We start from the raw sequence: 27,868 nt of genomic DNA, 5'->3' as shown, positions 1-27,868 counted from the left end.
ATGGTGGCTCGTTTCTCATTTTCCCATTCACCATCTTTGTAACACTGAGAGAATATATGTGAAAGACATTTGTTCTTCATTTTTGCTTCCATAGCATTTTTTCTCCCTCCTTCCTAAAACCCTTGGCTTTAGACATCACATTATATTCTATAAGCCACTACCCCTCCTTGTTTTAGTCCTCTAATAGCCTCAGGTTTTTCCTTCTTATTTCAACATAAATAATCTTCCATTCCTTGACCTCCTCTTCTCCAAGATTCTTGTCTTCCACCTTGCTTCAGTCACTCACCCACCATGGTTGTACTCGGGGAGGACCAGCCTTACAACTCTTCCCAGTCAGTGATCCCAGTCTCCCACCACGACCTACTATCTTCTAACAGCTCCTTTGCTGTCCTACCCTGGCTCTGACAACTCCTATCTTCTTTTCCCTCTTTATCACTTCCTCTTTACTAACCTTAAATTTATTATAACCACACCCTGGCACATACTTTCAATTTACTTTTCCCTTTTTATTTGCTTGGCTAAGCCACACTCTCCTCTTAGTCTGTGTCTGTACCACAGCTGTACTTGGTTGAAGGAAAACACGTAGCCCTTTTGACGGATCTTACTTTCATTTCATGATCACTAACTTCTAGTAGGCTCTTGGTGGCAGCAATCATACCATGTTTCTTTATTTCTTTTCTTTTTCCGCCATTCCATGGCATATGAAGTTCCTGGGCTGGGGATCAGATCTGAGCCACAGTTGTGACCTACACTACAGGTGTGGCAGCGTCTGATCCTTTAACCCACTGTGCCAGGCCAGGGATTGAACCAGTGTCCTGGTGTGGCAGAGACTCCACTGACCCCATTGTGCCACAGCAGTAACTCCCATACTGTGTTTCTATACTTCTTTCACTCTTCTGTCCTTCTAGGTAAGTCTTTCATACATTCTCTCACCCAAAACCTACTCTGTCTTCATTCTTAGCAGATAATCTCCTTTTCAGTTTAACTATGAAACTAGAAGTAACAGAAGAGAATTTCCATAGACTCCACGACATCTATCCTAAGTTTTAGGAGTTCCCTCTGTGGCTCAGTAGTTAACAAACCAGACTAGTATCCATGAGGACTCGGTTTCAGTCATTGGCCTTGCTCAGTGGGTGGTGATCCAGCGTTTCCCTGAGCTGTAGTGAAGGTCACAGACAAGGCTTGGATCCTGTGTTGCTGTGGCTGTGGCATAGGCCAGCAGCTATGGCTCCGGTTCGACCCCTAGCCTGGGAATCTCCATATACTGCAGGTGCGGCCCTAAAAAAAAAAAAGGAAAGAAGAAAAGTTTTGGAGCTCCTTTGTGGCACAGCAGGTTAAGGATCTGACATTGTCACTGTGGTGGCTTGGGTTGCTGCTGTGGCATGCGTCTGATACCTGGCCCAGGAACTTTCACATGCCCCAGGTGCAGCAAAATAAATAAATAAATAAATAAATAAATAAAAGAACTCTTAAAAACCACTTTTCTTTCTCCAGCCATCACCCTTTTTCTCTCTGTAACTTTACAGCAGAACCCCTTGAAAAGTTGTCCGAATTTCTAGTTTCTCTTTTATTCTCTCTTGAGGCCATTCCAATCAGACTTACCTTCCTATATCTCAGCAAAGCTACTTTTTTTTTCTCCTTTTTGGCCGCCTTGCAGCATATGGAGTTCCTGGACCAGGGATCAGATCTGAGCCCCAGTTTCAACCTAACCCACAGCTGTGACAATGCCAGATCCCCAACTCACTGTGCCAGGCCAGGGATCAGGCCTCTGTCCCAGCATTCCCAAGATGCCACTGATCCCTTTGCACCACAGCGGGAACTTCTCACTAAAGCTACCTTTATGTATTGTTCACTCACATTTTTCAGACCTTCATTTGAAAGAAACCTTCTTGGAGTTCCCATCGTGGCTCAGTGATTAACGAATCCGACTAGGAACCATGAGGTTGCCGGTTCGATCCCTGGCCTTGCTCAGTGGGTTAAGGATCTGGCATTGCTGTGAGCTGTGGTGTAAGTTGCAGACATGGCTCGGATCCCCGAGTTGCTGTGCTGTTGCGTAGGCCTGTGGCCACAGCTCCTATTGGACCCCTAGCCTGGGAACCTCCATATGCCGCAAGAGCGGCCCAAGAAATGGCAAAAAGACCGAAAAAAAAAAAAAAAAAGAACAAAGAAAGAAACCTTAGGCCTTCAATAAGTCCTATTTAAAATCCTCCCACTTCCCCAACCCATGCGCATATACAACGTATCTCCTTTATTTTCTCCTTCGTGCCTCTCCTCTTTAACTTATTTATCCTATTTACTGTCTAGTTACCTATGTAAGAGTGTAAGCTCCAGTCAGGCAGGGAATTTTGTCTGTTTTGTTCATTGATGTGTAGTTAACATTTAGAACAGTGTCATTATGGATTGGATGGATGAATAGAAGGAACAAAGGAAGGAGTCGGGAATCAGGAGGAGAAATTGTAGGCAGAAAAAAAAGCAAGAAACACTTTTTGGAGGGAGGCAGAAATTGTACTAGAAGTTGAAAAACATGGAAGTTACTATTTGGCTGTTATCAGGAAGGATCCATTCTAGGTGGAAGGATGACTTAAGACTGCCTCTCCCTTGCAAATCACTGGAATTGAAAAACCATGCTTTCCAAATCCTAAGTTCTAGCAGAACAGTCCCTCTACATCAAGTAATAAAAACATCAAATGAAGAGAGTTCATAAATTCTTTAAAGCCAGCTTTCTTAAAATAGTACTAAATTAATGTTAACTGTCTTTGAGTTTGAAATGTTAGTTTGATTCTGTTACTTTAAAAATCTCATCCAGTAGTTCTCATTGTGGCTCAGCGGTAACCAACCTGACTTGCATCCATGAGGACATGCGTTTGATCCCTGGACTCGCTCAGTGGGTTAAGGATCTGGCCTTGCTGTGGCTGTGATGTAGGCCTGCATCTCCAGCTCCAATTCAACCCCTAGCCTGGGAGCTTCCATATGCCTTGGCCATGAAAAGACAAAAAAAAAAAAAAAAAAAAAAAAAAAAAATTTATTTCATCAAAAAAAAAAAAAAAAAAGAAACCTCTCTTACTGTAGTTTAAGCCACCCAGTCTGTAGTATTTTGTTGTGGCAGCCCTAGCTGACTAATATATCCAGGCTAGATCAACTCTTCATAGGTACTGGCAGGACAGCACAGGGCCTCCGGCCTGTGACCAGGATCTCTGCTCATTTCTTTGTAGAAATGAATGGGTTTTCTCTCACAAGTACTTTTTTAGTGATTCACACTCTTGGATGAAGTAAGCGCGTGTTAAAATTTGGAAGAAGAAATTGTGTTGGATAATCTATTATTACTTTGTATAGTTTCCTATTACTTTTTTTTTTCCGACTTTTCACGGGTGCACATGTGGCATCTGGAAGGCTAGGGGTCAAATCAGAGCTATAGCTGCCAGTCACAGCCACAGCCACAGCCACGCCAGATCTGAGCCACATCTTCGACCTTCACCACAGCTCACAGATCCTTAACCCATTGAACAAGGCGAAGGATGGAACCCATGTCCTCCTGGATACTAGTTGGGTTCGTTACTGCTGACAATGGAAATTCCTAGTTTCATGTTAGTAACTAGTGACATCTGCTGGAGAACTATAGCGAAATAAATTCCCTCAAATGAGAGGCTGTGCTGCTCTTTTTAGACTTCATGTTCAATAGGTCTTGAGCATCTCATGACATTCATTGTAGTTCTTGAGGTTGCATAGGGCATCACACAGACACTGAGCCTCCCTAGGTAACTTGTGTTTTGAGACAAGCTTCCTGATGTGTAGAACCACAAGGGGCAACAATCACATAGACACTTAAAAATGGATTTTTATGTAGAAAAGTAATTTGGAATCAGGACCAGGGAGAAGTAGAAAGGTTGATGGCAGACAGAAAGAGGGCAAAGGGATCTGAGTCTAATATTCAAAAGAAAAGGGGGGAAAAAACCAAAACCAATTTAAAATAAAGATGGAATGTTTTTCCAAAAGTAGAAACATACTAATAATTTTAATGAAAATAATTACATTTATTTAAATCATGTGCTATACCTTAAGAACTTAAGACTTTGACATTTGTTGCCTCAGTTACATTAATGTCTAGAAATATGAAAATGAACTAAGTTGCTCAAATACTTTCTTCTAAAATCAGAGGAGAAGCAAGCCTGGAAGTAGGCTAGCTCAAGACTAAGTGTCATTATCAGCAAAATCCTGTCAGTCATATCAAGGCCTTGTTCTTTTAAATGAAAAATTTCATAACATGCAAAAGTAGAGAAAGTTAGTATAATAATACCATGTACCCATCTATCTCCAAAATTAGGTTTTTTAAAAATGCATTTATCTAAGAAGACATTTCACGATCCTAGACCAAGGAGTAGCAATTGGAGTAGATTGAGTAAGGGTCAAATATGAGAATATTTCTGAGGAAGAATCTGATGTATTCATTGGACAAGAGGTGAAAGAAGGAAGTCATGGTGAATTCCAGATTTCTAGTTTAGGAAGCTGAGCTGATAATGACAACATTAATCAAGAGTGCAGAGAACCAAGAAATTTGCTCTGTACCATAGAGTCTGGTTAGCTGTCCTCAGTGCAATTTCCTCGGTCCCCTACCCAAATACCTATGAAGATGCAAACATTAGCACCAGTAAACATCCAGAAACTCAAGAAGGTGTCTGCGTTAGTCTAGGACTGAGATAAACTTTAGATCTGAGATCAACTTGTTTCCTTGCAGACACAGGAATGGCTTGGAGAAAGATAGTGAGTCATTATCTATATCTCATTTTCACTTTTGTAGCTCAGCTACACAAAGCCTGTACCAGCCAGGGCCTGGGGAGCACTCTCTGCAAAACTTTACCTGGTGCTGTTTTAGGAACTAGAATGGTGTCTGGGCTTTATTTTCTTCTCCCCGATTTTTCTCCATCTGTTTACAGATACTGGGTCCCTGTTGGAAAAGCAGAGTATTGATGGCATTATAGCACAGAAGTCATGGTCCATACAATTAGAGTATCTAGGCTGGGCAGGGAAGGGAGTCCTATATATAGGACATGCTGGGAGTCACCATTTCTTGAGTATTCCATTACTTTAAAGGATCATTGAGGAAGGGGAATCTGGCCGCAGTGAGTAAATGTCTCTAAGAAACTGAGAATTGAGAGTGGTATGTATCAGCTTATCCCCTCATTGTAGATATATAATTTTTTAGTCATCACACACAAAAGAATTGAGTGTAAGATCAAGAAGCATTTATATTCCTTGCCTGCCAACAAGAAATAAACCTAACAGACAATACAAACTAAGGATATGAGAGGAATGAAGATTAGAAAGGTCCAGTGCAGGGAGTTGAACTTGGCAAATTAAGGATATGACAGGAATGAAGATTAGAAAGGTCCACTGCAGGGAGTTCCTGTCATGGCTCAGTGATACTGAACTTGAGTAGGATCCATGAAGATCCAGGTTCTGTCCCTGGCCTCGCTCAGTGGGTTAAGCATCTGGCATTGCAGTGAGCTGTAGTATAGATCACAGACACGGCTTGGATCCTGTGTTGCTATGGCTGTGGTGTAGGCCAGCAGCTGTATCTCTGATTTGGCCCCTAGCCTGGGAACTTCCATATGCTGCAGGTGCAGCCCTAAAAAAAAAAGAAAGAAAAAGAAAAAAGGGAGGACGGAGGGAGGAAGGAAGGATGGATCCACTACAAAATGCTGATAGAGTACAAAAAAATCATTGCTTTTATGAATTTTGAGTAGAAAGCCAAGAGGAGAATAGACTGAGATGGAAAGAGAAATGAGTATGATAAGGAAAGACTCTAAGGAAACTAAAGCAGGCGTTAAATACATAGCGAGGACAAAAAATTGCAAAATTATTAAGGGCAAAATCTGTGATGGAAGACAGCTCTGAAGAAAGAGTTGAGATAGAGAATAGAACCAAAATAATGATAATTAATATTACAGAAAACCAGGACAAATGGAAGAGAAGTGGAAATAGTGATAGTTCACAGAGCTGACATTTACTACACCCTTACTTTGTGCCAGGCACTTGTTCACTTGAATCCTTACAAGAGTCCTCAGAGAGGAACCTACTGTTAGCTCCATTATGGAGAAGAGAAGGTGGAAGTTTGAGGTAAATCATAAAAGATTATACAGTTATTGCAGATAGTTGAGAACTTATTAGAAGAAAAATTTTCCTAGCTGCAATGGCCTGCACTAAATATATTGTGAAGAAAGAATCGGTTTGTTGCATTCTGGGCACCACCAGTAATCATAATCTAGATCATTCCTAGCAAAACAGTTTTGTCAGTGAGTACACTAACTTTTTTATTCACTAAATAATTCATCATGAAAAAAATAATAATTCATCATGTCTACTGTTGTAACACCTAAGTGTAAGATTTTAAAATCATGACTTGTGCTGACATTACCTATTTTAATCCTTCTTCAGTTCCATATTTGTATTCTCCTTTTCTTCAGTGAAAAACTTCTTTGTATTTATTCATTTACTCACAACTATAGTGCACAGGGGGTTTTGGAATTATTGTACCACTATCAACAGCAGTTCTTTTTTGTTGTTGGAATAGTGGATTGTCAGAGTACTATATTCAGAAACTACTTAAGATAATCCTTTTTCCTTCTCTGTGGTTGTTATCAACCTAAAATGCGGGTTAGGCTTATCTGTTTCTCTTTGTGTTTTGTTTTAGGTTCCCTCCATCCTTATCAATTTAATTTTTTAAATATATGGAACATTTCAACATGACTTAAATGTCAAAACTTTGGAAAAGAATTTACTCAGAGAAGTTTCAGTCCCTTCCCTATTGCTGCTTTTTTGTTTCTGCCTACCTTTTAAGAAACAGTTTTATTACTGTCCTCTTATTTCCTATGGAAAAATAAATATGTTAAAAGTTTTGGTATATATATTCATGCTTATATATTTATCCCCCTACATTCTTAGCTCTCCTCTTTCTCGTGAAAGTCCTTTCTTATGAAAGGGCCAGCATGCTATGTAGCATACTCTTCACCTTGCCTTTTTTGTCTTTTTTCCCCTTGAACTCACTATGTCTTAGCCTATGGGAATTTTCCTCATTTTTCCTTATATCTGCGTTATTCAAATGAGTATTTACATAATTTCTGATATTCTGCTATTATAAACAACTGTTCAAGGGAGTTCCCATCATGGCTCAGCAGTAACAAACTCGACTAGGATCCACAAGGACTCGTGTTCAATCCCTGGCCTCACTCAGTGGATTTAGGATCCGGCATTGCCATAAGCTGTGGTGTAGGTCAAAGACACATCTTGGCTCTGGCGTTGCTGTGGTTGTGGTGTAGGCCGGCAGCTGCAGCTCTGATTCAACCCCTTGCCTGGGAACTTCCACATGCCTCCAGTGCAGCCCTAAAAAACAAAAAATAAATAATCAGGTTTTTTTTTTTAATCTTTAAAAAAAAATACCAGTTGTTCAGTGAATATTTTTTAAAGTTTTGAATTATGACAAAGACAAGTCCTGTAGCCAGCTGGCACAAACACAGATTACCTACAAAGTCAAGTTGGTTTTAGTTTTTTATTTTTTTTGCCACATTTGCAGCATGTGGAATTTCCTGGGCAAGGGACTGAACCTACACCACAGGATCAGCCCAAGCCACTGCAGTGACAACACCAGATCCTTAACCCACTGCACCACAAAAGAACTTGCGGTTTTAGGTTTATATAATATTGTACCTAGAACAGAACCTGATACATAATATTTGTTTTGTTTAAAATTCTTAACTTTTAAGTCATTCATGTACATAATAATGTCGAGATATTTTAATTGAGTCTTTTTGTGATTATTTCAATCCCATATCATATGTTTATATTGCATATATTGTACTTTGTGGTTTTCTACCCCTGCTTCATAACTCAGCAGAGTCAGCACTTCCCTGCTTGTCCTTGCCGCTACCATAGAGTTTAGTAGATGATATTTTTATCATTTCTCTCCTATTTAGACTACCAATCCCTGGAGAGCTGGCTTGTCATCACTTAACAAAATGCCAGACATCACTAGGTACTTAATATATTTGTTACTTGAAGGAAGGGATTACAAAAATCAGTAGAGTTTTAGAAAATAGTTTAAAAAAGGAAATTGTGTTCACTTCCTATTTTCAGTAAAAGCACACTGTTTTTTTCTTTTTTTTTTTTAAGGCCGCACCCAAGGCATATGGAGGTTCCCAGGCTAGGGGTCGAATCAGAGCTACAGCTGCTGGCCTACGCCACAGCCACAACAATGCCAGATCCGAGCTATGTCTGCAATCTACACCACAGCTCATGGCAACACCAGATCCTTAACACACAGAGTGAGGCCAGGGCTTGAACCCGCAACCTCATGGTTACTAGTTGGATTCGTTTCTGCTGCACCACAGTGGGAACTCCTAGAAACACACTTCTTTATTCATTTTTCTCTTTATTTTTTTCTCTCCAAATTTAGTCTGTGCTGAGACCTATAACCCTGATGAGGAAGAGGAAGATACTGATCCAAGGGTAAGAACTCCTGCAACGGTATTAGGTAGAATTATTGTACTCCCCACTCACTCCCCTCCTCCTCTACATTCCACATCTAATAATGCTGATATTTAAAATAAATACAAAATAAAATCTCAACAAGATGCTAACTTTTATCTAGCAAGTTGACAATTATTTTAAAAAATGGAAGTAAGATTGAGGTGGTAGTAAAAAGGGATGCCTACCTGTAGCTGTCAGAGTCTTATACTTAGTCAAGTAGTTACCTGAAGAAGAATTCATCCCTAATAACAGTTGGAGCCTTCCTAAGGATCCTTCCTAGGGAGGTTATTACAGTGTTATAATAGCAAAAAATGGAAACAAAGTAAATGAACCAAAATAGGGGATTCCAGGAGATAAATTATGGTACATTCAAATCAAGAGAATCTGTAGCCATTGGAAATGATGATACAGGTTTAATGACATGGAATGATGTATATTTGAGATGCATTTATTTTATTTATAAAATAAAAATAATTTTAAAATATTTATTTATCCGTCTATCTATTTACTTCTTTATACAAAGATTTATACCTGAAAGAATACATCCCATTTATTAACAGTGGTTGTTCCAGGACTGTGGTTGATTTTAGGGATTAAAAGATCAGGTTTTTAGGAGTTCCCGTCGTGGCGCAGTGGTTAACGAATCTGACTGGGAACCATAAGGTTGCGGGTTCGGTCCCTGCCCTTGCTCAGTGGGTTAATGATCTGGCATTGGCATGAGCTGTGGTGTAGGTTGCAGATGCGGCTTGGATCCCGCGTTGCTGTGGCTCTGGCGTAGGCCGGCGGCTACAGCTCCGATTCGACCCCTAGCCTGGGAACCTCCATATGCCGCGGGAGCGACCCAAGAAATAGCAAAAAAAAGACAAAAAATAAATAAATAAATAAAATGTTACCATTGTGTGAATATAATAGACATGTAGGTTTTAAAATTTTTTATTCTGGGTATTGTAAAATTCTTGAGGCTTTAAAAAGTTAATACAGTTTTTTTTACTAACTTTTTAATATCACCAATTTAAAATACTTAACATTTTTGACATCTGTTATTTCTGATCAAATTAAATGGTATACTTTTTTAGATTGAAGACAGTACTTAGGAAGGAGCTTGGTATGTCTCAATTATAACAGCAGTACTGGGCAATAATTGTTTCTTTTTAGTTCAATAAACATTTATTGAATGTCTATAATATTAGGAATAATAGTCATGGTTTTTGAGCACTTCCTAAATGCCAGGTACTGTTTTAAACACTGCATGGTGGGCTCCCATTGTGGCTCAGGGGTAATGAACCCAACTAGCATCGGTGAGGACTCGGGTTCAATCCCTGGCCTTGCTCAATAGGTTAAGAATCCATGAGCTGTGGTGTAGTTCACAGACACTGCTTGCGTTGCTGTGGCTGGGATGTAGCCTGCAGCTGCAGATCTGATTTGACTCCTAGCCTAGTAACTTCCATAGGCCGAGGGTGCAGCCCTAAAAAGAAAAAATTAAAATTAAAAAACACTGCACATGTTAGCTCATTTATCCTTATGACAACTCTAATTTTGTTTATACCTCTACTATTACTAGTAATATTCAGTTGTTGATGTTTGAACTCTAGCTTGTATAGCTGTTGTTTACTTGCCACCTTCACTTAGATTTCAATAGATAGCTCAGACTGAACTCCTGATTATTACCATTTAGACATTCTTTTTCACCTACAGTCTTCCCTAGCTCAATTCATGGCAGCTCCATCCTTCTTGTTGCTCAAGTCCAAAATTATAGGGTCACTCTCAGCTCCTCTCATTTTTTTTTCTACCCACATTTCACTTTTTCAGCACATTCATTGGGCTCAGTATTCAAAACATCCAAAATTCCACCACTTTTCATCACTTCTATGGCTACCACCCTCTTCCTAATCACCACCATTTAGCACTAGGATAATCACAGTAGCTTCCTGGTTTCCAGTCTTGCTTCCCTCAAGGCTGTTCTTTACTCAGGAGCCAGCATGTGCCTTTAAAAACGTAAGTCAGATCTCTTTCTTTCCTCAGCTAAAACCCTCAGATTGCCCCCATGTCACTGGAGAATAGTGCCAGTTCTGTGATCTACACTGCCCTCCACCAAACCCCTAAACGTGGTCTCTTCCTCATCTTTCCCGAGTGCTCCGCATCAATCACACCCATCTCCTGGTTTTTCTCAAACATGCTATTCACCTTCCATAAAGCCTTGTTTTCACTTGTTCCTTCTGCTTGAGGTGTCCTTCTCAGGGATATCCACTTGGCTCATTCCCCCGATTGTCCTCGCTTCCTTCAAATCTTTACACAGTGTCACCTTCTCAGTGAGGCCTCATCTGGACGCATACTCACACATGACATACACACACAGTTGTTTTTTGTTTTGTTTTCTTTTCTTTTTAAGGCTATACATGCTGCATATGAAAATGCCCTGGCTAGGGGTCAAACTGGAGTTGCAGCTGCAGGCCTATATGACAGCCGCAGAAACACTGGATCCAAGTCGCATCTGTGACCTACATCACAGCTTGTGGCAACACCAGGATCCTTAACCCACTGAGCAAGGTCAGGGATCGAACCCACATCCTCATGAATATTATGTCTGGTTCTTAACCTGATAAGCCACAAGGGGAACTCCTACACACAGTTTTGTTTTGTTTTGTCTTTTTAGGGCTGCACCTGCAGCATATGGAGGTTCCCAGGCTAGGGGTTGAATTGGAGCTGTAGCTGTTGACCTACATCACAGCCACAGCAATGCTGGATCCGAGCAGTGTCTGAGACCTATAGCACAGCTCACAGCAACGCTTAACCCACTGAGCAAGGCCAGTGATAGAACCTGCGTCCTCATGGATACTAGTCAGATTCATTTCCACAGAGCCATGATGGGAACTCCCCACACATAGTTTTAATTACCCTTCCTTACCTTATTTTTCTCCTTAGCTTTATGACACTCTAACATATTTTATGTTTTTATTGAATGTGAGAGAAGATGTTTTTGTCTTTTGTTCACTGCTGTGTCCCCAGAGCTGAAATGGTGCTTGCCACCTAGTAGATGCTTGACATTTGTTAAATGAATGAATATGTGACCTTCTGCTTTACAGATAAGGACTCTGAGGATCCCAGTGGGTAGCTGACTTGCTGCCCAGCTACACAGCCAGTGGGTGGTCCAGGGTGGGTGCTCTTTACCCCATCACATTTCCTGTCCACAATCAGGGTATGCCTGGTATTTGTATAGATTTTTTTTTTTTTTTTTGTCTTTTGTCTTTTTGTTGTTGTTGTTGTTGCTATTTCTTGGGCCGCTCCCGCGGCATATGGAGGTTCCCAGGCTAGGGGTTGAATCGGAGCTCTAGCCACCGGCCTACGCCAGAGCCACAGCAACGCGGGATCCGAGCCACGTCTGCAACCTACACCACAGCTCACGGCAACGCCGGATCGTTAACCCACTGAGCAAGGGCAGGGACCGAACCCGCAACCTCATGGTTCCTAGTCGGATTCGTTAACCACTGCGCCACGACGGGAACTCCTGTATAGAATTTAAATTAGGGTAAATGTGCTCTTAATTTTTCTTGTTTTTAGGAGAAAGAAATATACCAGTTTTTTAGTTAAGTAATATTTTAAAATAGAATTTTTAAATTTCCCTTGTTTTAATTTGGATTGGCAGGTGATTCACCCTAAAACTGATCAACAAAGATGCAGACTTCAAGAAGCTTGCAAAGATATTCTTCTTTTCAAAAATCTTGATCAGGTAACAATGATTTTTAAAATACTTTTGTCTTTTACCTTTTGTCCTGTTCATCATTTAAACAGTTTTAGTATCTTAGCTACAGCCGTATGAGGCATTAAAACCTTAGATTGATCTTATTTGGAAATGTTTGCATTGTGTTGAGCACTGTAACCCATAACAAGCTTTTTAGATAACTTTTAGTATTTCTCTGAACTGCTTTGGTACTTCCTCCTCCAAGACAATACCATTTGAGGACTGTGCAGTTGACCATGTTAAAAGGAAATGCTCAGGTTTGCATGACCTTGGCTTAGTTTGGAGGGTCTTTATCTATTCCATGGAGTAATTTCTCCAAAGATGCCAATATGGAGTCCTCTTCACGCTAACAGTTAACCCACTGGTGGTGTATGACTACTTCTTACACCTTCACTGTGAGGTTCTTCTTGTGATTATTTCTCGGCAAAGACCTTAGGCATGGGGCACACACAGTATAGCGTGTGTCTGTAGGGCCCCAGCACAGGATCTGGGCTTGTGCCTGTCCTCCCTCACTTGGTGAAGATACAGAGCAGGGCTACTTCCTGAGGACAGATTCTTCAAATTTCCTGTTTATTCTCTTCTTTGAGGGCTGTATGCTAAAGCCACTTGAATGACTGAGGTCCTGAGCCTACTGGGGAATCTCAGAATATGCAGAGACAAGAAAGATGGGAAATAGAATTCTCTTACTAAACAGCCCCTGCAAATAAGTCTCTCTCTCTCTCTCTTTTTTTTTTTTTTTTTGTCTTTTTGCCATTTCTTGGGCCGCTCCCGCGGCATATGGAAGTTCCCAGGCTAGGGGTCTAATCGGAGTTGAAGCCGCTAGCTTACACCAGGGCCACAGCAACGCTGTATCCGAGCTGCGTCTGCAACCTACACCACAGCTCATGGCAATGCTGGATCGTTAACCCACTGAGTAAGGGCAGGGATCGAACCCACAACCTCATGGTTCCTAGTCGGATTTGTTAACCACTGCGCCATGACGGGAACTCCAAGTCTCTTGAAGATATTATTCCCCAGCCCTCTGGGAATCCGACTGGTCAAACATGATTTCATGATTGGTCAAAGGAATCAACTATCCTTGGTGTCTATAAACAAAGACTGTTTGGTTCCTGTGTGGTTTTAGAAATAGCCAGAATGGAGTTCCCGTCGTGGCTCAGTGGTTAACGAATCCGACTAGGAACCATGAGATTGCGGGCTCGAGCCCTGGCCTCGCTCAGTAGGTTAAGGATCCGGCGTGGCCGAGAGCTGTGGTGTAGGTTGCAGATGCGTGTAGGTCGCAGACGCGGCTCAGATCCCACGTTGCTGTGGCTCTAGCGAAGGCAAGTGGTTACAGCTCTGATTAGACCCTTAGCCTGGGAACATCCATATGCCGTGGGTGCAGCCCTAGAAAATACAAAAAAAAAAGAAATAGCCAGAACTTTAATCGGCGTTTCATTAGGCTGAGACTGAATGAAACAGGGACCATGAGTTCAAGGAAAGGCTAATTGTGGGAAATATCGGTCTGTGTCAGCCCATTCCCCTTAAAGACCCATCTGTATCAATGGAAAGGGGACTTGCTTCTTTATCCACTATGAATAAAACCCCTTACAAATTTTATACCAGCAGGTTTTATAAAAGAAGTTGCTATGTCTTTCTAATATTCAGAGTTTTCTTAGTGTTGGAAAACATCATTTTACTATTTCACTATTGAAAAATGATAACTGAGTTTTCAGAGTTCGTTACATTTTTCTTTTCTTTTTTTTTTTTTTTTTTTTTGGTCTTTTTGCCATTTCTAGGGCCACTCCCATGGCATATGGAGGTTCCCAGGCTAGGGGTCCAATCGGAGCTGTAGCCACCGGCCTACCCCAGAGCCACAGCAACGTGGGATCCAAGCTACATCTGCGACCTACACCACAGCTCAAGGCAACGCCAGATCCTTAACCCACTGAGCAAGGCCAGGGATCGAACCCGCAATCTCATGGTTCCTAGTCAGATTCGTTAACCACTGAGCCACAATGGGAACTCCACATTTTTCTAATGTTTATTATGAAAATATTCAAATATGACAAAGTGGAGTTTTACAGAACATGCATTTATCCACTGCCTTGATTCTGACATTAACATTTTACTATGCTTGCTGCTTTATATACAGTCTACCCTCAGCAATGGTGTTGGCAGACTTTTGGTTGAAGAAGCAGATAATGAATATTTCTGTCATAACTACTTAACTCTGTTATTGAAGCAGGAAAGCGTAGAGAATACATAAGTGAAAGAGTTTGGCTGTTTTTTGCTTTTTAGGGCCGCACAGGTGGCATATGGAAGTTTTCAGGCTAGGGGTCCAATTAGAGCTACAGCTGCTGGCCTACACCACAGCCACAGCAGCAACAAATCTGAGCCACATCTGCGACCTACACCCCAGCTCACGGCAATGCCGGATCCTTAACCCACTGAGCAAGGCCAGGGATCACACCCATGTCCTCATGGATACTAGTCGGGTTCGTCACTGCTGAGCCACAATGGGAACTCCTGTTTGTAGTTTTTTAATGTAAAATGTGCATATAGTGAAATGTTTGTATGAGTTTGTCAGGTTTGACAAATGCACACTTAGGTAAGCCAAACCCCTATCAAGATATAGAATAAATTCTATAATAAATTAATTTTTTTTTTGGTCTTTTGTCCTTTTTAAGGGCCACTCCCGAGGCATATGGAGGTCAGGCTAGGGGTTTAATCGGATCAGAGCCACAGCAATGCGGGATCTGAGCCACATCTGTGACCTACACCACAGCTCACGGCAACGCTGGATCCTTAACCCACTGAGCAAGGCCAGGGATCGAACCTGAAACCTCATGGTTCCTCGTCAGATTCGTTTCTGCTGCGCCACAACGGGAACTCCCCATAAATTAATTTTGCCTTCTAGAATTTCATATAAATGGTATCATACAATATATACTGCCTTGTATGATACTCCTTTTACTCAGCACAGTATTTTTGAGCTTCTTTCATGATGTTGCATATATTAATAGTTCAACATTCCATTTTGCTCTTTCACTTTTTATTTTGAACTAGTTATAGACTCACAGAAAAGTAGTAAAACTAGTAAAGTTCCCATATACCCCTCTCTTATCCCACTTCCCCCAATATTAGCTTCTTCCGTAATCATAGTACAATTATCAAAACCAAGAAATTGACATTGTTATAATACCATTAAACTACAAACTTTACTCAGATTTTTTCCTGGTTAATGATCCAGTCCAGAATCCCATGTTACATTTAGTCGTTACTCCTCCTTGGTCTCCTCCAATTTGTGATTTTGTGATAGTTTTCATTCCTTTCTATTATTTCATGATCATGTCACTTTGGTTTTGATTTTTTTTTTTTTTTTTTAGGGCCGCACCCGCAAAGTTTCCAGGCTAGGTGTCCAATTGGACCTACAGTTGCTGGCTTATGCCACAGCCACAGCAACACTGGACCCAAGCCACATCTGCAACCTACACCACAGCTCATGGCAATGCTGGATCCTTAACCCACTGAGCAAGGCCAGGGCTCGAACCCACAACCTCATGGTTCCTAGTCGGATTCATTTCCGCTGTGCCATGATGGGAACTCCATGAACATGTCACTTTGAAGAGGACTGGTTAGTTACATTATAAAATGTACCTCAGTTTGAAGTTATCTGATGTTTCCTTATGATTGAAATGTGGTTGTACGTTTTTGGCCAGACTACCATAGAAATTATGTTGTATCCTTAGAGCAGCATATCAAGGAGCCTGTGATGTCATTGTGTCATTGCTGGTAATGTTAGTTTATTCCCTTTTATTGCTGAGTGGTATTCCATTATATGAATGTACTGGTTTGCTTATCCATTTTTCTGACAGTGGATACCTGGTCTAGTTTTCATTTTGAGTTCTTATGAATAGTACTGTGGATTTTTTGTGCAAGTATTTTTGTGAACTTTTTTTTTCCATTTGTCTTTAGTAAAATATCTGAGGGCAGAATTGCTGAGTCATAGGGTAGGTGTATGTTTGATTTTATAAAAATCTAGCAGATCTTTTTCAAAGCAGTTGTACCATTTTGTATTCCTTCCAACAATATATATGACATTTCCAGTTGTTCTGTGTCCTACCCAGCATTTGATACTGTCTTTTCAAATTTTAGCCTTTCCAGTGTATATTTGTTTCCACTTAAAAAAATTTATTTCCTGGAGTTCCCTTCATGGCTCAGCGGTTAACAAACCTTACTAAGATCCATGAGGATGCGGGTTTGAGCTCTGGACTTGCTCAGTGGGTTAAGGATCCTGCATTGCTATGAGCTGTGGTGTAGGTCACAGATGGGGCTTGGATCTAGCATTGCTTTGGCTGTGGCATAAGCCAGCAGGTGTAGCTCCAACTTGACCCCTAGCCTGGGAACCTCATCCCTAAAAAGCAAAAAAAAAAAATTATTTCGCCAAACTTTTGTTTTCCAATTTTCAAATTTATAGAAAAGTCAAAAGACTAATACCGTGGACACTTATATCTTTTACCTAGACTGATCAGTTGTTAACATTTTTCCACATTTATTCTTTCTCTTGTGTTTTTATGTATACACATGTATAAGTAGAAATAAACTGCTTTTTTTTCCCTGAGCCATTTATGAATATGTTTAAGACATCTTAACTCTTGGCCACTAAATACCTTAAGGTATATTTTTTTAAGAACAAGGATATTCTCCTACATTAACACAATACCATTACTAAACCCAAGAAAAGTAGCATTGGTGTGATAATATTACTTAATAACAGTCCATATTCAGGTGTTCCCAGTAAAGTTTTCTGTAGCTTTTTGTTTTGTTTTTAAATTCTAAATCACAGGTTGCTTTTGGTTGTCATGGTGTCATTTTAGTCCCCTCTAACCCAGAGTGTTTCCCCCACACCCTATTCTGTATCTCATGACAATGATGTTTTTGAAGAGTCCAGGCCAGAAGAAAAGTTAGAACAAGAGGCTGCCATGGAGTTCCCGTTGTGGCACAGTGGTTAACAAATCCGACTAGGAACCATGAGGTTGCGGGTTCAACCCCTGGCCTTGCTCAGTGGGTTAACGATCCGGTGTTGCCGTGAGCTGTGGTGTAGGTCACAGATGCGACACGGATCCCGTGTTGCTGTGGCTGTTGTGTAGGCCAGCATCTACAGCTCTGATTAGACAGCTAGCCTGGGAAGCTCCATATGCTGCAAGAGTGGCCCAAGAGATGGCAAAAAAAGAAAAAAGAACAAGAGGCTGTCAATGGACAGTCCACAGGCCAGATACAGCCAGGTATAGATATGTGTGTTTGGTCTGGTCTGTATTGTATGTGAAAATTTGGATTTGTTACCTGTATTTAAACATGAGATTTTTGGCAACACTGGGCTCACCTTTCACATGAGTATGGATGATACATGAGTAGCAAGCCTTCCTTTTTAGTATTTGTCAGCATATACAGTATTCAACACAAATGAAACTATGGAACTAAAGAGATGCTTTTTGCTGTTACTCCATTATTTTAGGCAGTGCAGTCACACTGACAGAACACTTAATCACATGGAGTTACGCTGCAGTAAAATTATTTCCTTGCCAGGTCTTCAATCCACATTCCTCCAAAGAGAAAGCCTTTTTTTGAGTTGAAGCTGGATGCTTCTGTTAGTCACTGATCTCCCTGACAGGGACACTAGCTCTAGACTGAGAGCACTGTTTTGTTAGAATTTAATAATACTGTTTTATTTTCATTGTACTTATCGGTACAGTTACCTTCTCATTCATTATGGAAGGTAATATTGGTAAGTAATTGTATATGTTGTATATAAATGATTATAGCAACATGAGTTACCTGATAATTGATCTTGTTTATTGAGTACCTGTTATATGAAAAATTCCTAAGCTTATATTTTTCTCCTTTAGTCATAAAAATTGGAACTATTTTTCAGGGAGTTCCCTTCGTGACTCAGTGGTTAATGAATCCGGCTAGGAACCATGAGATTGCAGGTTCGATCCCTGGCCTCACTCAGTGGGTTAAGGATCCAGCGTTGCTGGGAACTGTGGTGTAGGTTGCAGACGTGGCTCGGATCTGGCGTTGCCGTGGCTCTGGTGTAGGCCAAAGGCTACAACTCCGATTAGACCCCTAACCTGGAAGCCTCCATATGCCCCGGTTGTGGCCCTAGAAAAGACAAAAAAAAAAAGAAAAAGAAACTATTTTTCAATAGAAAATATTTATTAAAGCTTTCTTTTTTTTTTTTTTTTTTTTTTTTTTTGCTTTTTAGGGCCTCACTTGAGTCATGTGGCAGTTCCCAGGCTATAGCTGATTGCCGGAGCCACAGCCACAGCAACACAGGATCCGAGCCATGTCTGTGATCTACACCACAGCTCACAGCAATGCCAGATCCTTAACTCACTGAGTGAGGCCAGGGATCGAACCCACATCCTCATGGATATCTGTTGGATTCATTTCTGCTAAGCCACAATAGGAATTCTCTATTACATCCTTTTTTACCTATGAAGAAACTAAGGCCCAGAGAGGTTCAGTGAGTGCTTGCCTAGTCAGAGAAGTTGTTGTGCTGATCCATGAGATAATTTCTGAGACCATCTCAGCCTTTTAGATTTGATAATCCTGTTAAGATCAACACCTACAGGAAGGTAGCATCACATGGCTTTACATATGACATAGTGGAGCCATTGAGACAGGTGACAGTCTTGTGGTTATGGCTGGGAGAATAGGTACCATGATTTAGATACCTATTTTTGTATAAATTATAGAATTTTTTTTTCCAAAACAATACTGCCTCAAAAAACTTGGCAACTGTGCTGTGTACATGGAGATGCAAAGCTAAATGGGTCACAGGAAGGCATTTGTCTCAGACAGCCCTGAGGTTTCTGCTTGAGTGTGGAGAATAGTCTGATGTGGGGACTTCTACCATGTAGTCACCAACTCAGATAAGTGTAGTTATTTTTTCCCCCACAAATTAAAAAAAGTCATCTTTTTTCCTTGTGTGGTCCCTGCAGGAACAACTTTCTCAAGTCCTCGATGCTATGTTTGAAAGGACAGTCAAAGTTGATGAGCATGTCATTGACCAAGGAGATGATGGAGACAACTTTTATGTTATTGAACGGTAGGAGATGGAGCTTTGCAATCGCATGGCTGTAATATTAATGGTTCAGGGCAAGTGCTTTACCCTATGCCGTATTCAGCCCAGACCATACTTAGGGCCAGGTGAACAAACAAGTTTCTCAAAGCTTGCCCCTCTCGGAGTTCCCTGGTGGCACAGTGGGTTAAGGATCCAGCATTGTCACTGCCATGGCTCAGGTCACAGTTGTGGCTTGGCTTCGATCCCTGGCCTGGTAACTAATGCATGTCTCAGGTGCAGTCAAAAAAACAAAACAACAAAAAAAAAACTTGCTCCTCTCTGTCCACACCTAGTCCTTCTCTATCTACTGCCACCCTGAGTCCTCAGTATAACCCATATTTGGGTTGCCCCTATCTACAATTAGGTGAGATGTGCAAGTTATGCTTTATAAACATGTTATTTGCAAGTGTTCAAGTGAATTGTTTTTCTAACGAATAACCATGACATTTTATTTTCATTTGGATCATTTGTTCCCTCGCCTAATTTTACACATGAGTATGCTGCTTCAACCTCCATACCCCTGGCCCCTTCTGCCTCTGTTCCAGGTATAAGTCATGTTAGGAGACATAAAATATGTGGGTTTGACTTTTGCACCTTGGTGTGTCCTAATCTCTTGACCTGTTAGTATTATATGGGGGAACTCCTCTGACCTCCTTTCAGTCCTGAAAAGAACACCTTCACCAGAGTCTAAGATCAATAAGATGTTGCTTTACCTAATATCGTCTATTAATTATCTTTCATTTTTTTCTTTCAAAGTAATTTCAGAGTTATAGAAACATAACTTATAATAACACAAAAAATTCTTATAAACCTAGGTTCCCCAGGTTAATGTTTTACCACATTAGCTCTATTGTCTGAGAGTAAGTTGCAGGTATAATGCCCTTTTAACTCTGAATACTTCAGTGTATGTTTTCTAACAATAGGACATTCTCTAACATAAGCACAAACCAATTATAAAAGTCAGAAATTAATATTTTATACAATAATATCATCTATTATACAGACCTTATTCAATTTTTTCCAGTTGTTTTCCTGATTTTGTTGTTGTTGTTGCTTTTTAGTGCCATGCCTGCGGCATATGGAAGTTCCCAGGCTAGGGGTCGTATCAGAGCTATAGCTGCCAGCCTAAACCACAGCCACAGCAACATCAGATCAGAGCTGTGTCTGCGACCTACACCACAGCTCACGGCAACACCATGATCCTAAGCCTACTGAGCGAGGCCAGGGATCCAACCTGGATCCTCATGGATCCTATTCAGGTTTATTAACTGATGAGCCATGAAGGGATTGAATCTGAGGTGCATCCCTGGCCCAGGAACTTCTATATACCACAGGTGCGGCCATTAAAAAAAAAAGAAAAAGAGTGACTATTTCTCCAAATGCTTGTTCATTCTGAATATTTTTATGTAGCAATCATTAACAATCAGGAAATAGAAGATTGTATCTTTTTTTCTTTATTTTAATCATTTCTATATTCTAGTTTTCAACAGACTAAAGAAGCAAACAATCATTTTGATACTTTCAGCAAAAGCATTTGGCAACATACAGTACCTTTTCATGATAAAAACTCTTAGCAAACTAGGAATAGAAGGGACTTTTCTTGAACCTAACTAAAGGCATTTATAAAAAACCTATAGCTAATCTCATCCTTAGTGATGAAAGATTGAATATTTTCCCCTTGAGACAGAGAACAAGACAATCATGTCTGCTCTCACCATTTCTATCCAATATTGTACTGTAGGTCCTAGCCAATGCAATAAAGCAAAGAGAAAAGAAGGCAAAGAAAAACAGGGAGCAAAGAAAGAACTAATGAGAGGGAAGAAGGGCATATAGATTGGAAAGGAAGAAATAAAACTGTCTTCTTTTGCACATGACATGATCCTCTAGAAAGTGCCAAGTGCTATTAAAAGGTTTAGCAAGGTCACAGACTGTAAGGTCTAAATGCAAAAATCTTTTTTTTTTTTTTCTTTTTTTGCTTTTTAGGGCCGCACCTGTGGCCTATGGAGGTTCCTAGGCTAGGCGTCAAAACAGAGCTGTAGCTGCCGGCCTGCACCACAGCCACAGCAACACCAGGTCTAAGCCATGTCTACAACCTACACCACAGGTCAGGGCAACGCCAGATCCATACCCACTGAGTGAGGCCAAGGATTGACCCCTCAGCCTCATGGATGCTAGTCAGGTTCGTTTCTGCTGAGCCATGACAGGAACTCCCAAAAAATCTATAATTTCTGTATACTAGCAAAAATCTATTGGAAATCCCCAATAACCACATTCTATATCTTATGCACCTTCTATTTATGTATACTTGCCCATTATTGCTTTATTATCATAAATAATAAATGAAATTGTTTCTTGTTATATTTCCAGGGGAACCTATGATATTTTAGTAACAAAAGATAATCAAACCCGCTCTGTTGGTCAGTATGACAACCATGGCAGTTTTGGAGAACTAGCTCTGATGTACAACACCCCGAGAGCTGCTACCATTGTCGCCACTTCAGAAGGCTCCCTTTGGGGACTGGTGAGTTAGAGAAATGGCTCCCCTTGCATGGTATGGTATTAATTCTCCTTATTTCAGGGTCTCTGTCCTTGGGCTATTGTTTCACACTATATTTTATAGCCAGTTATCTGAAAGACATTGTAGAAGATCTTGTACCAGTGTGTTTTTCCATTTCTCTGAAGTGATTTATCAACAAACCATTTACTCCAAATTACAGGGGAAAGACTGGGTCTTACGACTTTGAGGTCATGTCAGGTCTTAATTACATTTTCTATTTATGTTTTTATCAGACTTGTAAAGAGACGGGGGATAATTCTGTATGTGAGGCAGCTTAGAAAAATAGGTTTTTTTTTTTGTTTTCAAAATCATTGAAAGCTCTGCCAACAATGTTTTCCATCTCTAACTATCCCAGGACTAACTTTTCTCTGGATTTGGCCATCTACTTGTTCATTGGTTCATGCCAATATTCAATAGATTTAGATAACTAGAAAGGCTAATGGCCATATTTCAGGAAAGAGAACTTTCCTGGAATATCTTAGGCATAGTACTGCGATGATCCTATTTCCTCTATTATACATGACCCACCTTGCTTCCTTCAGTATCAAGCCTTCAAAATATATAACTTTCTTCCTTCTTAAACAAAATAATCATCCTCTTGGTGTAGAGAAAAAGGAACCCACCTACAGTGTTGGGACTATAAATTGGTGCAGCTACTGTGGAGAACAGAATGAAGGTTCCTCAAAAAAAAAAAAAAAAAAAAAAAAAATTTGAGGAGTTCCTGTTGTGGGGCAGCAGAAACGAATCTGATTAGGAACCATGAGGTTGTGGGTTCGATTCCTGGCCTCGTTCAGTGGGTTAAGGAGCTGGCATTGCCGTGAGCTGTGGTGTAGGTCGCAGACACGGCTCAGATCCTGCATTGCTGTGGCTGTGGTATAGGCTCCGATTGGACCCCTAGCCTGGGAACCTCCATATGCTGCGGGTATGGCCATAAAAAGCAACAAAGCAAAACAAAAACCAAAAAACAAAACTTGAGATACCATATGATCCTGCAATCCAGCATTCCTGCAAGATGCCTTATAGGTCAAAGATGCAGCTTGGATCCATTGTTGCTGTGGCTGTGGCATAGTCCTATAGCTGTAGTTCCAATTCAACCCCTAGCCCAGAAATGCCCTTATACTACATTTACATTTGTAAAAAGAAAGAAAAAAAAAAAAAAAAGAATGCCCTGAGAGGAGTTCCTGCTGTGGAACAATGGGATTGGCAGCATCTTGGCAGCACTGAAACACAGGTTCAATCCCCGGCCCAGCACAGTGGGTTGTTGGATCCAGCAGTGCCATGGCTATGGCTTAGGTCACAACTGTGGCTCGGATCTGATCCTTGGCCCAGGAACTCCATATGCCACAGGGCAGCGAAAAGAAAAAAAAGAATGCCCCAAGAGATGAGAGATACATCATCTGGCTTAAGGATACATCATACACTTGGGAAACCACTGCTTAAAATACTCAAGGTAGGTCAGTAAATAATGGGAGAGGATTTCCCTGGTGGCTTACCAAGTTAGAGGTCTGGGGTTGTCACCTCTGTGACTTGAGTTGCTGCTATGGCATGAGTTTGATCTCTTGCCTGGAAACTTCTGCATGCTGTGAGTGTGGCCAGAAACAAAAACAAACACACAATAAATGAATAATGGGGGAAATAAACTCAATTTTAAAATGCATCAATGGGAGTTTCCAGTGTGGCTCAGCAGGTTATGACCCTGACTAATATCTGTGAGGATATGGGTTTGATTCCTGGCCTCGCACAGTGGGTTAAGGATCTGGCTTTGGTGTAGGTCATAGACATGGCTCAGCTCTGGCATTGCTTTGGCTGTGGTATAGGCTGGCAGCTACAGCTCCAATTCGACCCCTAGCCTGGGAATTTCAATATGCTGCAGGTGCGGCCCTAAAAATTAGAAAAAACAAAAAATAAACCTAGAAAACTCTGGATACCATACAACAAATAAACATAGTAAATCCTGAAAGATGAAAAGGAGAAGGTGGACTGGCTAGGTATCTCAGTACTTAAGAAAGGACGTAGTATTGAGTCCCCTAGTTTTTCTTACTAGTTCCCATATATCCCAGATAGGGTTCCAAAAAAGCTTTCAAGCCAGATCCATTTCAAGTTTTCAGGTATACTTAAAAACAACCTCAAGAGGAGTTCCCATTGTGGCTCAGCGGTTACTGAATCCAAGTAGCATCCATGAGGACTCAGGTTTGATCCCTGGCCTCGCTCAGTGGGTTAAGGATCTGGCGTTGCTGTGAACTGTGGTGTAGGTCACAGATGTGACTCAGATCCCATGTTGCTGTGGCTGTGGTGTAGGCCAGAGGCTACAGCTCTGATTGACCCCTAGCTGGAAACTTCCATATGCTGCGGGTGCAGCCCTAAAAAGACAAAAAGACCAAAAATTTTTTTAAAAAATCTCAAAATAAGTCTGCTGCCTTTAGCCTAAGGACCAGGAAAAGGGCAGCCTAGCAGAACAGAAAACCTTTTTTGATAATATCACCCTACTCCAGCCGAAAACCAAAGGAAAAACTACTACTACTTCCCCACAGTGTCACAGAAGCTAGCAGGAAGCTGGACTCTCAACCGCATCTAGCAGCAAGGCCATGTACTTTTCCTGCCAGGATAGCATCTGAGGTGTCCAGAGTGGAGCTGAACATGCACTCCCACACGTACACACACATTATATCTAGACAGAATGAATGCCTACAAAAAAGGAAGATTAAATTGGATACAGAGTTTTACAACATAATACCCCAAATGTCCAAGATTCAATAGAAAATCACTTGATAGACAAAGAACAAAGAAATTCTCAATCTGAATTAGTAAAAACAATCAAAAGATGTCAATACCAAGATGTAATTAGCTGACAAAAACTTTAAAGCGGCCATTATAAAAATCTTTCAACAAGCAATTGTGAGCACACTAGAAATGAAGAGGAGAAAAAAAAAAAAAAAAACATCTCAGTGGAGAATGAGAAGACAGAAAGAAAAGACAAATAGCAAATTTTTGTTTGTTTTTGGCCCCACCCATGGCATGTGGAAGTTCCAGGGAACGCCCAAGTAGAAATTTTAGAACTGGAGAATACTGTAGCCAAAATAAAATCTCACTGGGTAGGCTCAATAGCAGAATGAATATGAGAGGAAAGAATCAGTGAACTTGAGGAAAGAGCAGTAGAAATTACCCAGTCTGGACAACAGAAAGAAAATAGAGTGAAATGAACAGAGCATGAAATTAAAAGCTACAATACTGGATCATCAGAGTCCCAGAAGGAGAGGAGAAAGAATATAGAGCAAAAAAAATTATTCAGGAGTTCCCATGTGACACAGTGGGTTAAGAATCCATCTTTGTCACTACAGTAGCACTGGTTGTTGCTGTGGTAGGGTTTGGTCCCTGGCCCTGAGAATTTCCACGTGCCACAGGTGCAGCCAAAAAAAAAAAAAAATTATTCCAAGAAATAACAGTTGAAAACTTCCCCAATTTCATGAAGAATAATAAACCTAAAAATTCAAGAATCTGAGTGAACTTCAAGTTAGATAAACCCAAGGAAAAAAATGCCAAGACACTTCAGAAAACTAAAGACAGGAGTTCCTCTTGTGGCGAGGTGGAAACAAATCCAACTAGGAACCATGAGGTTGTGAGTTCGATCCTTGGCCTCTTTCAGTGGGTTAAGGATCCGGAGTTGCCGGGAGCTGTGGTATAGATCGCAGACACGGCTGAGATCTGGCATTGCTGTGGCTGTGGTGTAGGCCAGCAGCAACAGCTCCTATTAGACCCCCTAGCTTGGGAACCTCCATATGGCACAGGTGCAGCCCTAAAAGGACAAAAGACCAAAAAAAAAAAAAAAAAAGCCCCAATGTGAACTAGAATTAAGGTGTACCAAATTAAAAAAAAAAAAGAAAGAAAACTAAAGACAGGAAGAAGAGAGAAACAGCACATTACCTACAAGGGTAGGTAATTTGAATGACACCAGATCTCCTATCCATAGAGATCAGAAGGAAGCAGCATGGCATTTCTCAAGTGCTACAAGAAAGGAACTATCAACTCAGCATTCTGTTCCTAGTGAGAATATCCTTCAGGAATAAAGATATGCTCAGATAAAAGAAAACTGAGACTTTGTCACCAGCAGGCTTTTAAAGGAATGACCAGGAGTTCCTGTCGTGGCGCAGTGGTTAACGAATCCGACTAGGAACCATGAGGTTGCGGGTTCGGTCCCTGCCCTTGCTCAGTGGGTTAACGATCCGGCGTTGCCGTGAGCTGTGGTGTAGGTTGCAGACGCGGCTCGGATCCCGCGTTGCTGTGGCTCTGGCGTAGGCCGGTGGCTAGAGCTCCGATTCAACCCCTAGCCTGGGAACCTCCATATGCCGCGGGAGCGGCCCAAGAAATAGCAACAACAACAACAACAACAACAACAACAAAAAAGACAAAAAAGACAAAAAAAATAAAATAAAATAAAATAAAGGAATGACCAAAGGAAGTTCTATAAACAGGAAGTAATAAAAGAAGGAAATTTGGGACATCAAAATGAAGAAAGAACAACAGGAAGAGTAGATATATGAATAGACATGAAAGTGTATCCTCTTCTCTCCTCCCCCCCCCCTTTTTTTTATGGCTGCACCTGTGACATATGGAAGTTCCCAGGCTAGGGGTTGAGTCAGAGGCACGTCTGTGACCTATACTGCAGCTTGTGGCAACTCTGGATCCTTAGCCCACTGAGCAAAAAGTCATGGATCGAACCCACATCCCCACGGACACTATGTCAGGTTCTTAACCTGCTGAACCACGACAGAAACTACTGTATCTTCTTCTTGAGTTTTCTAAAATAGATTAGATTCTTGAAGCAAAAGTTGGAACATTGTCTTATGTAATTCTCAGTGTTGTAGTTCCCATTGTGGCACAGTGGAAATGAATCAGACTTGGAACCATGAGGTTGCTTGTTCAATCCGTGGTCTCTCTCAGGGGATTAAGGATCCGGCATTGCCATGAGCTGTTGTATAGGTTGCAGATGCGGCTTGGATCCTGTGTTCCTGTGGCTGGGCATAGGGCAGAAGCTGTAGCTCCGATTAGATCCCTAGCCTGGGAACCTTTATATGCCACAGGTGCAGCCCTAAAAAGAAAAAAAAAAAAATCAGTGTATATAGAGGAACTATTTAAGACAATTATACTCTAAAGGGAGAGAGAAAGGGGCCCAAAACCACTAAAAAGTAGACATGATAAATTACATATATAAATATAATGTCTAGAGCAACCGCTAAAGTGATCAGTACAAGGAGATGTACTGAAAAGCTCTTTAAGTCAAAATGGAATTCTAAAAAGTATTCAAGAAACCTATAGGAAGGCAAGAAAATATGAAACAGAGGAACACTGGAGTTACCGTCGTGGCGCAGTGGTTAACGAATCCGACTAGGAACCATGAGGTTGTGGGTTCGATCCCTGCCCTTGCTCAGTGGGTTAAGGATCCAGCGTTGCTATGGCTCTGGTGCAGGCCGGCAGCTACAGTTCCAATTAGACCCCTAGCCTGGGAACCTCCATATGCCGCGGGAGTGGCCCAAGAAATGGCAAAAAGACAAAAAAAAGAAAGAAAAAAGAAAGAAACAGAGGAACAGAAAACAGGGAAGAACAGAAAGCATTGAATAAAATGGTAGGCTTAAGCCCTACTATATATGAATAATTGCTATGATATAAATGGTATAATGACAAAATCTGATGGAATGGATTCTCTTAAATGACCCACTTATATGCTATTTATAAGAAATTCGCTCAAATATCATGATATAGGTAAGTTGAAAGTGAAAGGATAGTAATACATATACTATGCAAGCATTAACCAGAAGAAAACAGGATTAATTATATTAACATCAGATAAGTAAACTTCACAGCAAAGAAAATTACCAGAGTCAAAGAGGAACATTACATAATGATGAGTTAATATACCTTGAGACATAGAAATCCTAAATAGGTGTATACC

The 27,868-nt window shown here is 40.9% G+C and overlaps 1 protein-coding gene across 1 annotated transcript in view; it reads left to right on the top strand.

Annotated features, from left to right (window-relative positions):
• Positions 1 to 27,868, top strand: part of PRKAR2A (protein kinase cAMP-dependent type II regulatory subunit alpha) — an 89,220-nt gene that overhangs the window by 47,098 nt on the left and 14,254 nt on the right. Inside the window, 4 exon segments of the mRNA NM_214258.2 lie at positions 8,447 to 8,499; positions 12,164 to 12,247; positions 19,243 to 19,349; positions 21,732 to 21,885. Coding sequence (NP_999423.2) covers positions 8,447 to 8,499; positions 12,164 to 12,247; positions 19,243 to 19,349; positions 21,732 to 21,885 — 398 coding nt within the window.

The sequence above is a fragment of the Sus scrofa genome, chromosome 13, assembly GCF_000003025.6.
Source record: "Sus scrofa isolate TJ Tabasco breed Duroc chromosome 13, Sscrofa11.1, whole genome shotgun sequence".
Classification (NCBI taxonomy): Eukaryota; Metazoa; Chordata; class Mammalia; order Artiodactyla; family Suidae; genus Sus; species Sus scrofa.
The sequence above is the reverse complement of the archived record's forward strand: the minus strand, read 5'-3'. Positions and strand labels throughout refer to the sequence as shown.